This window comes from Mastigoproctus giganteus, chromosome 9 (assembly GCF_048544385.1).
Source record: "Mastigoproctus giganteus isolate SK-2022 chromosome 9, ASM4854438v1, whole genome shotgun sequence".
Classification (NCBI taxonomy): domain Eukaryota; kingdom Metazoa; phylum Arthropoda; class Arachnida; order Uropygi; family Thelyphonidae; genus Mastigoproctus; species Mastigoproctus giganteus.
The window spans coordinates 147153676-147170279 of record NC_143583.1 but is presented as its reverse complement, the minus strand read 5'-3'; the positions used below and the strand labels follow the sequence as shown (position 1 = coordinate 147170279).

At 36.6% G+C, this 16604-nt stretch overlaps 1 protein-coding gene across 1 annotated transcript; it reads left to right on the top strand.

The window, feature by feature from the left end:
* Positions 1-2455: 2455 nt before the first annotated feature.
* LOC150080809 (uncharacterized) lies at positions 2456-3472 on the top strand. The gene has a single exon (XM_090381624.1). It carries the CDS (start codon positions 2456-2458, stop codon positions 3458-3460), a length of 1005 nt encoding a protein of 334 aa, XP_090237750.1. The 3' UTR covers positions 3461-3472.
* Positions 3473-16604: the final 13132 nt, after the last annotated feature.

The following is a 16604-nucleotide window of genomic DNA, read 5'->3' as shown; positions in this document are numbered from 1 at the left end:
CGACAGAAGGCTGTCTTTTGAACTTCTTGCACTGTGAATTTTTATGTTGCCACTCCATCGACTGTAATACCAAGTCATCTAGAAACAGTGAGTTTTCTTTGGAGAATTTAGCTTGCTTCGGTAAGGGGAAAATCTTGTTTAACAACCTGATAAATTATTTTCCCAGTGTTACGCATAAGTTAGACATGACAGAGGAAATTATTTTATTTATTATTTATTTGGACTTTAGCAAATCATTTGCTGTGAGACATGATCTGAAACATATTGGCTGGGATCAGAGAGTAAGATCCTTAGTTGGATTATGGGGTGAATACGTGACAATAAGTTGTAATTGTACTCTTCACAGAGTTATGTGGGGTCCCACTTTTGTTAATTTTCTTAAATAATATTGATGAAGGAATTTGGTCAGATAAGTGACAACTATGTTTTAATGCTGCAAAATGCAAACTTTTGCACTTGGGAAATAACAATACCAAAATGACTTTACACTTTGAGGGTGCTGAATTAAAAATGGTAGTAGAAGAAGGAGGGTTTGGTATTTGAGATACAAGCAGACATGAAGTTCTCTTTGCAATGTGGCCGGGTGACAAGGAGAGCCCATGGTGTCTCCTGTCAGTGATTTATTGAACAATGGCTTGTATGGATAGGGCAGTTACAATTTCATTGAGACAAATTTCCATAAGGAATACTGTGCCCAAGTATTGAAGGCTATGTCTAAAAAAAAAATGTTATTAACCTTCTTGAAGAGGTCCAAAGATTGGCAGGTGTGTCTAACAAGATTAGCTAAAAGGCATTTGTATGAGGACAGCCTTCAAATAATGGACTACAGGGCTTGGTAATTAGCTATCTTAGAGGGAATCTAATTGAAGTTAAAAAGTCTCTGAGAGGAGAGGGGTAAAATGAATGAAGGTGAAATTTTCATGGTGTTAAATAATACTAGAATTGGGCCTAAATTTAAACTAGGGGAGAAGAATTGTAAACTGGATTGTAAGAATTTTTTCTTTAGCCAGGTTATTATTATTATTTATTAGCCATATGGTACAAGGAAGCCTGAGGCTTATGCTGTACCAGGCGAGAAAGAGAGAGAAAGTAAAAGGAAATCACCAAGAAAGAGAAGAATGATGATATCCAGTTCAGGACCCTAGGTGAGCCAAGCCCAAACTCACCAGATGTGAGCCCCTGGGGAAGTTGTTAGCCATTAGAGTAATGTTGCTTGCTCCAGTACCTACAGGAAGAGGGGAAACTTTTTTTTTATTATTTTTTAACTGGTGTAGAAGCCGCTGGCGCATTCCTTAGTACTACATGACTAATGCTAATAGTGAAACAGGGGCACATTCAAAAGCAGACAGACATTAAAGAAACTATCAAGTCAAATAAAATAAGTAAAAAAAAAAAAAAAAAACTTAATGCATGACGTTCTAACATACTTCTATGTACCAGCTGTATGAGTAGTGAATTCTGATATCAAGGCCTGCTAAACTTCAAAGCACAGTCTGTTCTTAGATTACATTATATTGAAAAGTTGAAATTAAAAACTATAGCTAATAACAGAGAAAATCATTACTAGCATGCTACAGCCTTAGAAGCCAGTGTGCCAATAAATTCTTAGCCAACCAACTAATCAATGTTGTTGGTAAAGAAGTCATCTTTGTCTCAGAACTGGATTACTGCCTTAAAGGACCACTGAACAGCAACAGAATACCCTGACAGCCAGAAATTTACGTTTAATTTAATTTAATTTTTAATTTTTTCAACCATAAATTTGTGCTTGTAGAGGTATTTCTGTTTTTTTTTTTTTTTTTTTTTTTTCCCATTTCAGCAAGTTGGTCCAGCAGAAGAATGATGGAAATTGATGACAAGGAGTTGCCTTGCCACTAATATTCTACCACTATATTTTACATTCCTAGCTATGGTATTATCCAAGTTGTATGATTTAAAAATTAGTACCCAAATTCTGTAGTATTTAAGATTATAAGCATAGTAAAAACAAAAATTTAACTAAAGTTCCTAGACATGCAGGTGTTTAAAAATAATTGGACACCTGTATGTTCCAAAGAAGTGTATACTGATAGAATATTTAATGTGCCAATCCACCTTTGGCCTTAATTACATACTGAGTCCTCAGTGGTTCTTAAAATTTGGAAGATATTTTAGATAAGCAATTTACCCCCCCCCCCCCAAAGTATGGCTTGCTTATTTTACTTTGCTGTTATTTGCACTTTTTTAAAATATAAATTTAGATTTTTTTTTTTTTTTTTTTTCTCTTTTTACCAGATATCAAAGAACAAACGTTTCAAAGGATTGAAATGAAAAGTAGGTGAATAACCCATGCTGGCTTTGCAAATTTTTGTAAGAAGTAGTATTGTAATATGAAGGTAACTGTAATGTTATTAAAAGATATATTCTGATAGCATTAAACACAGTTTACATTTAGTGAGAATGAAAATTCTTCAGAATGATAGATTCAAATGAAGAGCCAAAAAATTTTGATAATTTGGTAAGACAGATTTTAGAGAACTCTGAAGCACCTTTACAAAAAGTAAATAATAAAGATGATAAACCACATGTCTGTGATACGTGTGGGAAGAAATTTTTACATAAACGAAGTTTGGTAGAACATAGAAAGATTCATACTTGTGAAGTGCCATTCACTTGTGAAATATGTGAAAAGAAATTCTCAAGAAGAAGTTATCTGACCATACACAAAAGGATACACACAAATGAAAAACCTTTTAAATGTGAAACGTGCGAGAAGAAATTCATATTAAAGGAACACCTCGTTGTTCATAGAAGGATACACACAAATGAGAAACCTTTTAAGTGTGATACATGTGGGAAAAATTTTTCAGCATCTGGAAACCTTGCTCGTCACAGATGGATACATACAAATGAAAAGCCTTTCATATGTGAGACCTGTGGGAAGAAAGTTGCAACACGAGGATTGCTTGCTGTGCACAGGAAAGTTCATACACCTGAAAAACTTTTTATCTGTGAGGTATGTGGAAAAACATTCATGTCCTCAGGGCATCTTACAAGACACAGGAGTATTCATACAAAAGACAAACCCTATATGTGTGACATCTGTGGAAAGAAATTTTCACATTCAAGTGGCCTTTCTGAACATAAAAAGATTCATACAAATGAAAAACCTTTTGCTTGCAAGATCTGTGGCAAAGCATTTTTGCTTTCACAACGTCTTGCTGTTCACCAAAAAGTGCACACTGATGAAAAACCATTTAGCTGTGAAATTTGTGGTAAGAAATTTAAACATCAGGTGAGTATCGGTTTACATATGAGAACACACACCAATGAACGGCCTTACGAATGTAAAGTTTGTGGGATCAAGTTTCGTTACAGGGAAAATGTTGTAGTACACAAACGAAGGGCTCATATAAGTGGTGAATATATTGTGCCGGAATGTCTGGTTCAAGAAATTGATCCAGAGTCACTGAAGTCATAATTAATTGCTAGAGAAACTGAATAGTGAAATTTCTGTTATGCTTTAAGTAATTTATTTTAAGATAATATGGATATATTTTACCTCTCCTCTTATAATTTCTAAAATCAGCATTCTAGTTACAAATACATGTATAATAAATTTTAAGTAATTTTAATAAAATTTAAATTAAGACAGTAAACTAGCTCCAGAATAATATATTTGTCACCATAATTTATTTTTGAAAATTGTTAAAGCAATGGAATTTAATGGTGATTATAAAGCAATTTGACTAAACTTGGGTTGGACTATCTCAATATCTGTTTATGTAGGCTTTTGAAATACTTAGGTTACTGGAACGATACACTCAGAAATAGCGATAGGTAGTTTTTCCAATCAGAATCAATAGTTGTTATCCTATACACTGATATGATTATATTTCATAGTGTTCTTGGGGGGGGGGGTATTAGGCCAAACATTAAGAAAATATAGCATGAGGAAGATGCTGAGATGTACGAATATGGAGCTGGCCAGTCTAATAGAGCAGAAAAGGTTAGCATGGGAAAGTTACAGAATGAGGAAAGTACTGAAGCTTCAACTTGATCTGTAATTGTACCACATAAGGTTAGGGAGGCTATCAAGTGGCTACGAGAGGGCACTGGCTAAGAGGGCAAAGAATGGGGACAAGGAGTTTTTCATGGCATGTGAATACAAAGAAGAAAATGAATCAGACTGAGTGTGGCTGAGCCATATGAAGTTATGATTTTAAATTATAATGACTGTTTATTAGAAAAACTTTTGAACCTAAAGGCAAGTGATAGAGAGGGATAGAGTTTATAAGAGAAGTTCATTAATTAACCTGACTTTCCCTTTTGAATAGAGCTTAGAAGCTTGAGAGAGGTTTCAGGAGAAGAAACCCAGATGTGGGAACAGTATTTCACGTGAGGGTAGATTTGAGGTTTGTGCAGAGCTGGTAGCTGTGAAAAAGAGTGAAAAAGAAAACCTAGTTTTTTCAATGCAAAGCTAGCAATATTTGATTAGCTTAGGACAGGAGAGAGAGAGAGAGAGAGATTAGAAGTTAGGGTAATCCCTAAATAGAGATATGTGACATTGTCTAGAAATCTGAGTGTCATTGAAGATGAACATGGAAACAGTAGACTTTTTTTTTTTTTTTTGCAGGAAATAAGACAGGACTGAGTTTCAGAAGGATTGAAGTTAACTAACTTTTCTTTGCTCCGCTGGAGATTGGCACTTAAGGAATTGGTAGTGGATAGTCAAAAAATTGAAGATTTTGTGTAGGGCAGGGTTTTTCAAACTGGAAGGTGGAATATGGTGTGCTATTGTCAATAAAACTATGAATAGGATTTCCAGTCAGTAGAAGGCCAATCAAGAACAGAGCCTTGAGGAACACGCATTACTTAAGTTAGGTGGGGAGCCATTTAACATCATCAGCAGGGTGTGGTCAGAGAGAGAAAATTGGCTATCAAATTGTAAAAAATGGAAGACAAACCATAAAATGTAAGCTTTTCAAAAATCCTTTATGCCAAACACAATCAAAAGCTTTAGACATGTTGACAGCATTTCTTGAGTTTAAAACTTTTGCATTAAATTTGTCCAAGGATCAGTAACAAACTAGACAATATCAGTGGCAGATCAACACTAATGGAATCTATTTTGGTGAATCAATTGGATGATTTCAAGGTGGTGTAAGAGTTTGTGATTGATAGATTTCACCATTACTTTGGAGAGACACGAGAGAGGTAAGTGCAGTCAGACAACAATTGCAAAAGATTAGAGCAAAAGTAGGATGGTAATAAAATAAGTCAGCTTGATTTAAGGATGCAGTAGACTATCAGGATGTATCAGGGGATGGAAGTATGGATGGGCCAAATTTGCTGTCAGTATCTTCATCTAAGAAAGGAAGGTACCCAAGCTGTATTACACTTTGCTACTGAGCTACATACAAAAAGATTGCCTATTACATGCAACTGAAGGCAAGAGAAATTGCCAAATCCCTCAGGATATATGAAAAAAATTTCAAAGTAACAAGAGACTAGTGTGACCAATTCATGTCATGTAGGACTACCGTTAAAGGCGTTAAACATGGATCTGACAAAAAACTTTTTTCTGACTTTCAACAGAAACTGCTTAACTTCCAGCGACACGTAAATGAATTGAGGAGAAAACGAACCTATGATTTCAGTAAACTAGGAAATGCTGATGAAACCCTGGTATTCTTTTATATGCCTCGAAATGATACTGTTGATGCTAAAGAAATCAAGATCAGTAGTATGGGTTACAAAAAAGTATAATATCACTGTGGTGTTATGCATAACTGCCAACGGCCAAAGGTTGCCGCCATATATAATTTTAAACTGCAAAACGATGAACTCTGCACTTTTAAAAGATGTTATTTTGCATTGACAAAAAAAATGGACAGATGACAGCTATGCTGATAGACGACTGGCTAAATGTCATTTGGAATAGACATCTGGGTGCTCTACATAACCCACCTAGTACGTTAGTTCTTAATGTGTTTCATGGACATTTATCTGAACAGTTAAAGAATAAGCTGGCTGAAAAGCGTAGTGACTTTGCTATTCCTGGTGGCATGATTAGCCAACTGCACTCCTCGACAGTTCAGTCAACAAACCATTTAAGGACTGTTTGAGAAAGGAATATGAGTCCTGGTTATTGACTGAAAAACCTTCAATTATAATACACACAGCAGCTCTGATATAACATGAGCTTGGAAGTGCCCCCCCCCCAAAAAAAAAAAAAACACGCACACAACACCACTTGTGACTTCCTCTAGTCACAGCTGGTAGGATAGAGGCAGCAAGATTGTCTAGTAACTGACTTCCTAAAGCATTACCAATAAGTCTAGTCTAGTCTGGTGGACTAGCTAGCCTGCAACAACCATTTTTTTTTTTAACCCTTGAAATGTAAAGTAATATTGGAACTCGTTATGATGCTCATCATAACCTCAAAAGACAACCTCACTGCATGGTACAAGAGATGGGGAAAGTGCTCCCCTTCATTATGCAGGGAGGCAGTAGCAGCTATATGCATATCACCTATATACTTTTAACTACCCTACCAAATAATATCTCTGAGTTACAGAATTCTATTGTCATTGCCATGATATAATGAGCCTTCAGATCTCAAAAGATTGCGAGATAAGAGAATTGTGGGGGGAGAACTTCTTTTGGAAAATGTCTGGAAATTACTCCATCCTGAAAATGCTGTCTTAAAGTAGCCTTCGCCTCTTTTCACATTCAAGGACAATCTTTATTCAAAAATGCACTGTCTTATGTATAGATTGTTATGCCTCATACCTCCTTGTGTAGTGGAGGTTGAATGGCATGTCATGAAATCAGTATACAGTACTGTTCAGCCATCATGCACAATGCATTCCTGCTGCTGTTGTCTCTTCAAAGAAGAATGATATAATTTTTAGTCTCCTGTGAAGCAACATCATACAGTGACTTTAGTTTTGTGTTTTGTCAGTGCTTTCCAGCAGTTGTATGTAGGTTTGTCTGCACAAGTGATAAAAATTTTGCATATTGAACCATAAGTATGACTGAAGTCTCATCTGTCCACAGAATATTTTCAGGCTGCTGAATATCCACCTTCAATTGTAATAAGAATTGTACTGTAAAGTGATCCTGTTTCTCTTGATCCATAAGCTCAGGTTTACCTTGAAATCTGAGGAGCAACATCTTCAAGTGGCACATAGAATTTTGTACTGTTGAGGACTGGCAGATCAAGATGGCTGTTGACAATCTGAGTACTAGTTCTATCTCTTGTATTTACAGTTTTATCATCATTTGCAGTTCGATGGATCACGACGACTGCATTACAGTCAATATTTCTTGAAGCTACCCCACTATTTGTGTATTGCAAGTGCTGCCCATTGTTTCAGTTTAATGTATTCCATGTAGATGGTGATACTCTGAGTTCTGCTGCGCTTGCTTTCATGTACATAATGCTTTTTATGACTCAATATTTTGCTTGCCTATTAGCAGTATGATTATGATGTACCAAAGCTATTAATCAGATATTTATTTATTTAATCTGTAAGGAACATACCAATTAAGTCACAAAGTTCCCCACTAGTGTCAAACCTGGAATGCCTGCATTCCTGAGTGTATGGTTTCAGTGGGGAGGGTAGGTGGAAACATTACCTCCTTTTTTTACATATGAGATTTCAGAAAATGACAACTCAGCCCTTAGTCAACTTGGAAGCGGCTGTGTTTCTTTATATAGCCTTTGACGAATTTATATGAATTTAAGTGTTTTTGTCAAAGCCATAATATTGTTTAATCTGCAAGCAGACATATTACATTTTGTAATGTAGGTGGGCACATTAGATCAGCTTTCACTGATGTCAAAGATATGAATATTATTAGTTTTCCTGTTTGTACTTGGAGCAGGGTACAGGAAAATCTCTACAACTCTACTTGAAACTGGTTAACTCAAACATAAGTGAAAAGACCTTCAAAAATTAGTCCAGTCTGTGACAGAACTTGAACCTAGACCTTTCCAAATGAGTTATGCAGTGACTAAAGCACTATGGGGTTAAATTGGAAATATATTATTAATATATTTGGAGGAAAGTATGTGTTATATGATTTAAGGATTTAATTAAACAAATGGTAAAACTCCAGTTTATTAAATTTTTAAATAATTTAAATATCATGTTACCATTTGACAGTAAAAGCAAGGTAAATGAGTGGAAAATGACTGTAATAGTTCTAATCACTTTCAAAAAAATGACTCAATTCAAAAATTTGCTTCCAGTTTTACTCTCTAAGCCAATTTTTAGCTATTTTTCAATGCCACCAATGCCCTTATGTCATGGCATCTATAGGACTGCCGCTTGGCTGCATGTAACTGTAGCATAATACTGAAGTTTGATAGCTTACTGCACGATGTCTCATGAAAATACAGACATTTAAATGCAAAATGTTTTCATCTGTCCTCCTTTCGTAGCATTATTAACTTCTTGTTAAAAAGCAAGAGTCTTGGTGTATTATACATGCATCTCTCTCTCACAAATTTATATGAATTGTGTCATTGTATACTTCTTTTCACAAAGCCATCAACATCATATTTCAAATTTTAAAAAAAATTCTCAATGTTCGTTTTGTTTTGGGTTATAGAAAATACAAACATTGGGATTAAGATTATAAAGATAGTAAGTCATAAACTGGAAAATGGTTTATCATATTTGTCTGGTTTACCATACCTTAATTCAGATGACGTTGGAAAACACTGCCATTTTAAATGGTGGCAACCAATATAGTAAAATTATGTGATTAATCAGTGGGCACAGTGTTCCTCATAATATATAAGAAAGTTACTCATTTAAATTAACTTGAACCAGATGCATGCAATTATCTCATAAGCATTGAATTCTAATTTTTATAAACAGTAATCAGTCAAATTTCTGTCTGTGAAAATATTGATAGATACTTATAGAAATTAATTCATTGAACAGATAAGCATTGAAACAATAATAGATTATTAAAACAAGGCAAATTGAAAAAAAAATATGATTTTGTAAAACTTGTTTTGTTATAATTAAATTTGCATATATAAATAGTGCTTGTCAATAATTATATAAGTATTACATTGTATTTTATATTAAACAATTTAAATAAATTTTATATTTATTCTTTGTTTCTCTGTATTATTAACTTTGCCCTCTTCCTCTGAGATAGTGCCTTCACAAGGCACTATATGCCCAAAGGGATTTGATATGTGCAGAACATATGCAGATAGTTGCAAAAAGGGCTCTTATTTCAAAACCCTAATATGTAGTAGGCTCACCATTAGCCTCTATGACAACTGCTTGGGTATACTTTCTACTACCTTACAGGATGTGTCAGCCTGAACTTGCTTCTGTTTCCTCCCTGCAAAGCAGCTGCCAGAGCCAGTTTGGAAGAAAGCCAAAATGGCTTTCTTACAAACTGGAATGACAGTCTAATCTGTCATTCTAGTTCATCCTGTAGGTTGGGGATGAATTGGAATGCGTGTTGAAATTTTGTCTCTAAGATAACCATTTCAATTTTTCAGTATCATTGTTCATGAACCAGTGCTGTAATAAAACTAATAATACTAATACCCTTGCTGTATTATATGGATCATTGTCATGTTAATACTAAGGGGGCCCATTTCTATAATACTACCACAGTGTAGTATTATAGAAATATAATTTACAGTGCATAATTATAGTACATAATTGTCCATAACATCCAAGTAGGTGGTGGTGGACTTTATCATATCAGACACTACCCCAAACAGATCAAGTCTCTAACAGCTCGATTCCTTCACACTTCCCAAACAGGAATATGTCTCGCTGGACAATCTCTGTAACCAAAAACTTCTACTGGAACAAAAGATTGTATAGTGCATCTTTTTCACTCCATAGCCCCTTCTGCCACTGTTCCAGAATCCACAGACATTGGGAATAACATAATTTCACATGGCTGTGATATTGGGCTTACCTGCAGCTGCCCTACCTACCTACCTACCTGTGTAAGGTTGATGTACTGATGGCTATAACTGCAAATGATTATTGTACTTTATGGAGCAAGTCCAAAAAGCCAGTGAGCTCTTTATGATTTATTGAACATGTTCTGTGAGTTTGTAAAGCCATCTAGATTATTTCTGATATACAGCCTTCCATCTTTGAATAACATCTGCCCACATTGAATTTTGGAGAGGTTCAGATAAGTTGCAGCTGCATGCACAGTAAGTTTATTTATGTGGCATTCAACCACCAGACCACATTGAAAGTCCACAGGTTCCAGTTCATAACCATACTGGTTTCTGATTTGCTGTTGTACATGCAGACCTGCAAGATTTATAGAGGTATGTCTGAGCCATATGCATGCATGTGGGATAGTACACAATATTTGTGGCAGGCTGTCCAAATACTTTTGGCCATATAATGTGCATTTAGTGTTTATGGAGGTAGGTCAGTTACCTACCTACTACATTATCTGCTGTTTAATCTCATGGCTAGTTGAACTGTGAAATAATTAAATTTCTTGGTCAATTTTTTCCTACCTATGGTTTATGATTACTTTGAGCTGTTGACCTTTACTTGTCCTTGAAAGTATTCAAAATAGAACAGAATTCATGGTGCAATGTTTGAATTCACATCTACTGGAAATACAGTAATGTTATCGTGCTCTCTATCTGGTAAACTCCTCTGACCCGATGTGGCCGTCCTGGAATGTAAACAGAATATCTGTTTTAATTTAGGGGGGGGGGGTTGCACTTCACATGTATTAAAATTTAATACATGTGAAGTGCATGAATTAAATTTTTAATTCATGTTTTCAAAACACATTTCTGGAACAGCTGACTGGTTCATATGGTAGGAATGAATTAAATCATCAATTGATCCATGCCCTCACAAAACATGATATGAATAGCTTGTGGGAGTCAGCTATCCACCCCTATCTAATCTGTGAACTAAAAATTATTAATCCATGGGAGGGGGAGGCAACACATTAAACTATTGCTTTTCCATTTTCAAGTTTATAAAATCATTTAACCCTCCAAGTGGATGATGTTGAAGTGGATCCTGTTGAAAGAGTCCAATGCCATCTGGATACACAGTCACCGTGCAGGGCAAAAATTGGTCCAAAACAATGTTGAGAGAGAGGATTTGGCAATGAGGATGTATTCAATGGGGATAAGTGGACCCAGTGATGTCCATGAAAACATCCTCGAAACTATGATACCACTGCCACCAGCCTGTTTTCATCCAACCATGCAGTCAGGTTGCAGCCATTTACCTGCTTGCCATGAAATATCCAGCTCCATCATGAACGAAATTGGCATGATGGAGCTGGAACCTTAATTCCTTAGACCAGGCGACTCCTTTCCATTTTCCAGAAATGGGGCTCCCATGCCCTCTGCAGATGGAGGTGTCAGTGACAGTTGATCAACATAGGTACATGAACAGGTTGCCTACTCCATGGGCCTATCCACAAGAGAGAGAGTCTGCTGGATGGTGTTCTTGGAAATGTTTCTCTGTGCACCCTGGTAGTATAACGCCATTAGTTGAAGGATCATGAACTGTCTGTTTTCCTGGACAGTACATGCCACTGTTCATCTTCACAATCAACCAGTGATGGTCTCCTTGTCCCAGTTGTTGTATGTGTCCATATTTGGACCAATCCCATTACATGGCTGACATTGCCTGTGGTTGTTCAGATGCTGGTCCCCACCTTCCTAGCACTGCAAATCATTCCCTGTTCAAACTCCATCAGGAAAATCGTATTACTTGAGTTAGAATATTAACCATGCAGATAATTATATTTTCCATTTTTGAGATTTAAGTTATTACTAATTATTTTCGGACTAGTCATTCATTATTCTTCCATAGCCTTGGCCACTGCTAAAAATTAGCATATAGAACTAAGAGTGAAGATAGGCCAACTGACCTTTTTCCAACAGGGTAACAGAAAGAAAAGCTGAGCAGAAAAGTGCAGACCATCCTCAAGAAAGACAACATCCACAGCAAACATGAGACCTATAATCACAATGACACATTAGCATATGTGGCAAGAAAGCAAGCTTATACAGCATCAGCAAAAAAAACAAACTTCCCATTTCACCATTTGCTGAAATATTTGTCCAGTTCTTCCTTGAATTTATTTAAGGAAGAACTTAATTTATGTCATTAGTGCCAATGTGTACAGGAATATCACCCTTTGTGCCCTTAAAAGATGATATCTGCTCTACAGCATCATCAATAACTAGCTCCTGTGGGACCAGCGCATTCTGCCTTGAAGATTGCTGCTGTGTTGCCTGATGCAGATGAGTGAGCTCTGGCATTGAGTTGGGCAGCAGAGAGCTTGATGGGTCCCCACTTTTAATTTTTTTGAGGGAATTACCCGATTATTCAAACTCTCGTAGACATTCATCAGAACACTGAGTTGACACCTCTGTAGCCGAGTGGTCAGGAGCGGGAGTGTAGTGGCACACGCTCTTTGAGTAGACCAGGGTTCAAGCCCCTGACTGCTAAATATGGTCGATATGCCAACCCGCACTGGACCAGCGTGGCAGATTATGGTCCATTTCCCTCAGCATGAATTGTTGAGGAGGCTTCCATCCTGCAGTGGGTTGATAATGGCTGCAATTTACTTTTTTTTTTTTTTTTTATATTGACACTCTCTACACCTAACACACACAAAGACATCCTCCTTAGCTAGATCATGTCCCATTCCAGAAAGATCCACAAATATTTCATAAGTTGCACATTTTTTTAGGCTGTGATGCATTGGAGAATCGTCCCCTTTGGTTCTCCCCCGAGCCACAGCACTCATGCTACTTTGTGCTCATTGCTTAGCTGCTCTAGTATGGAGCATTATTTCCATTTTAATACAATTGATTAAAAATGAAAATTAATGAGATTAACAAATTTAATTGATTGTCAATACTACACTAATCTAATAGATTTCTAAATGCAGTGATACATATTACGCTATCTAGTTTTACATTATACCTTCCCTAATAAGTTTGGAATATACATTACCTACACCATAACGACCACAATGTTAAATTAGTTATATCTCTAGCTAAACACAAAGGTATATAACCCAACAAGTGATTTGGAGTTATAAGTTAATTATAATATATAACAAAATTATCCAACTAATGCCAAACTAAATTGATTTGAACTTTAGATCTACCTATTTACCCTCCAGCACAACGAAACAAAAGGCCCTGGGTCCCCAATGGCTTTCACTCCCCGTCTTACAGCAGCGAGAGGATCAGAGTGGAAGCAGAGGGTGCTAAGAATCTCTGGGTACGACCAGGCTGCCATGCAGGGAACTAAACTTGGCCTGTTACAACGTAAGATAGCTCATCGGTGAAGACAGGATATTAGAGCTGGAAAATGAATTAGAAAATGTGAATTGGAATATCATCGGTTTGTCTGAAACAAGAAGAAGAAATGAATCACTTATAAGTTTATCAAGTGGAAATTTGCTGTACACCAATGGAAACAGTGAAAGGAGTGAAGGTGGAGTTGGTTTTCTGGTCCATAAAGATATAAAAAACCAACATTTTGGAATTCAAAAGTACATCACCAAGGGTGTCAAAACTACTACTCAGGATTTCTAAGAGGTACAAGCTAAAGGTTATAATGATTTATGTACCAACATCGAGCCATGATGATGAAGAGGTTGAAGAAATGTACGCCAAAATTGAGAGCCTTCTAAATGAGCAGAAAACCCACTACACTATCATTATGAGAGACTTCAATGCTAAGGTTGGAAAGAGACAAAACAGCGCAGAAAGGGGAACTATAGGAAATTTTGGAATTGGTGAAAGAAATGAAAGACTTGTGGAATTTGTAGAATCTCGAGGATTGAACAGTAATGAACACGTTTTTCAAGAAAAGGGTGTACAGAAAGTGGACATGGAAGAGCCCAAATGGATTAACAACTAATGAAATCTACTTCATCCTCATTAACAGAAGATATATCATGAATGATGTTACTGTCCTGAACAAAGTAAATGTTGGAAGTGATCACAGAATGGTAAGATGCACACTTGATATAGATGTAAGAAAGGATAGGAAAAAACTGACTCGAGTAAATAATACGAAGGTCTTTGAGATAACAGAAGAGGAGAAAAAGCAGTATGTACGAACTTAAGAACAAGTTTGAGCTTCTACAGACAGCTCAGGACCAAGATATCGATTAGGCCTGACGTAGCCAAGTGGTCAGGAGCGAGAGATCATAGCACTCGTTCCTCGAATGGACCGGAGTTTAAGCCCGTGACTACTAAATACGATAAATATTTGTATTGACTGTAAACTCTACTGACTTGGTTATCATGCCGGAGTATAAACAGAAAATTTATTTAAATTTATTTATTGAATATCACAACTTTCTGAAAGTGATAAAGCCCAAGAAACTTATAGGTAAAAAGAAATCCAAAGAAAGAAAAATTAGTCAAGAAACACTTGTCGTGATGAACCGAAGATGACAAGTGAAGAGCAAGATAAACACTGACGTGGAGAAAATTGAGTATACTGAGTTATGCAAAGCCATTAGAAAGAGGCTCAAAGAGGACAAGAAGATTTAACACAAAAAAAGTAGAACAGGCATTAAGGGAAAACAAAGGACTTAAATCAGCAGCTATGAGCAGTAATAAAGAAAGTCAGATGATATTGAAACTGAAGAATAGCAACGGTGTGCTTATAAATAGCAGAGAAGCATAATTCAAATAGCAGAAGTCTACTATAGAGAATTATACAAGGAGCAAGGGAATGATGCCAGCAGTGGGGAAGATGGATCGCAAATTAGTAACACGTATTACATACCCAATATCCTTCCTGATGAGGTAGAACATGTGTTAAAAAAAATGAAGAATCAGAAAGCCTTGGGGGAAGATGAAGTTACTGCAGAGTTGTTAAAATTGTGAGGAAGAGACATGGCACAAAAACTGGCAAGAATCTTCGCAAAATGCATTAGAAAAGGCATTAGATGCTTAAAGAGCGGAATAATGCAACCATAGTTTTGCTGCATAAGAAAGGAGATAAATCAGAAATTGGAAATTATAGACCAATTAGCTTGTTATCCCACATCTACAAGTTGTTCACATGGGTCATTACTAACAGATTAGAAAGAATACTTGATGAGAATCAACCGAAAGAGCAAGCAGGCTTTAGGACAGGATTCTCAACTATGGATCACCTTCACGTAATGCCACAGCTAATGGAGAAAGCAAATGAATATAAAACACCATTATGCCTGGCATTTGTGGATTATGAAAAGGCATTTGACTCCATACAGCATAAGGCAATGTTTCGGGCTCTGGAAAGACAAGGCATAGATACCCCATATATTATGGTTTTGAAGAAAATATATGAGAACGCTGCTTCTTTTATTAGACTAGACAAAGACAGTAGAAAATTTTAAATTGAGATAGGAGATCGACAAGGAGACACAATATCTCCGAAGTTGTTTACTGCTGCCCTTGAGGAAGCTTTCAGAAGATTAGACTGGTCGCAGAAAGGAGTCAATGTGAATGGAGAGTACCTAAACCATTTACGATTTGCAGATGACATTGTGGTCATAAGCCACGATCCCAAAGAATTAGAGGAAAATCTTAATCAGTTATGCAGAGTTAGTAAGGATTTTGGACTAAAGATGAATATGGCTAAAACAAAAGTAATGATGAACAAGTATGCCATAGAAAGGGATATAATGATTGAAGGAGCAGTAATTGAAAAGGTTGAGTCATATACTTATCTGGGATAAGTCATCAGCTGTAATAATGATAAATGGCTGGAAGTCAAGAGAAGAATAAATTTTGGATGGATAGCATTCAGGAAATATAGTCACATACTGAGGAGCAATATCCCAGTTTGTCTGCAACGTAAAATAATGAACCAATGTATACTCCCCACCATGACTTATGGAAGTGAAACTTGGGCACTCACCAAAAGAATGGAAGAGAAGCTGAGAAGAACTACACAGCGAAGAATGGATCGAATTATATTGGGAATCAGACTGTTAGATAAGAAGAGAAACACATGGATTAGGCAACAAAATCAAGTAAAGGACATTCTTATCAAAACTAAAGAACTAAAATGGTGTTGGGCAGGACACATAGCTCGAAGACATGATGACAAATGGACTAAGAAAATAACAGAATGATAGCCGAGTGGTCAGGAGCAGGAGTGCAGTAGCACACGCTCTTTGAGTAGACCGGGGTTCAAGCCCCTGACTGCTGAATACGGTCGATCTGCCAACCCGCACTGGACCAGCGTGGCAGATTATGGTCCATTTCCCTCAGCATGAATTGTTGAGGAGGCTTCCATCCTGCAGTGGGTTGATAATGGCTGCACTTTACTTTTTTTTTTTTTTTTTTACCCAGAGGAGCTAGAAGAAAACTATGTGATATTGCAGAGGGTGGTACAGGATGGGGTCAACTGGGTTTGACATAAACTGGAGTACCCACCATAATGCCCTCAGAAATTAAGGCCAAGACTGTGTATACTGATATTTATCCAGTGAACCTTTCACCGATGATTGCTTTTACTGCTTCTGCACACATGCACAGTTATACCAAGACAGCAGATGTGCATGCCACTGAGATGCTCTAGGAAGTTAAGTTATCATATGGAGTC

What these genes read in the sequence shown, in the direction of transcription:
- LOC150080809 (XM_090381624.1), top strand. Translation starts at nt 2,456, where the DNA reads ATGATAGATTCAAATGAAGAGCCAAAAAATTTTGATAATTTGGTAAGA.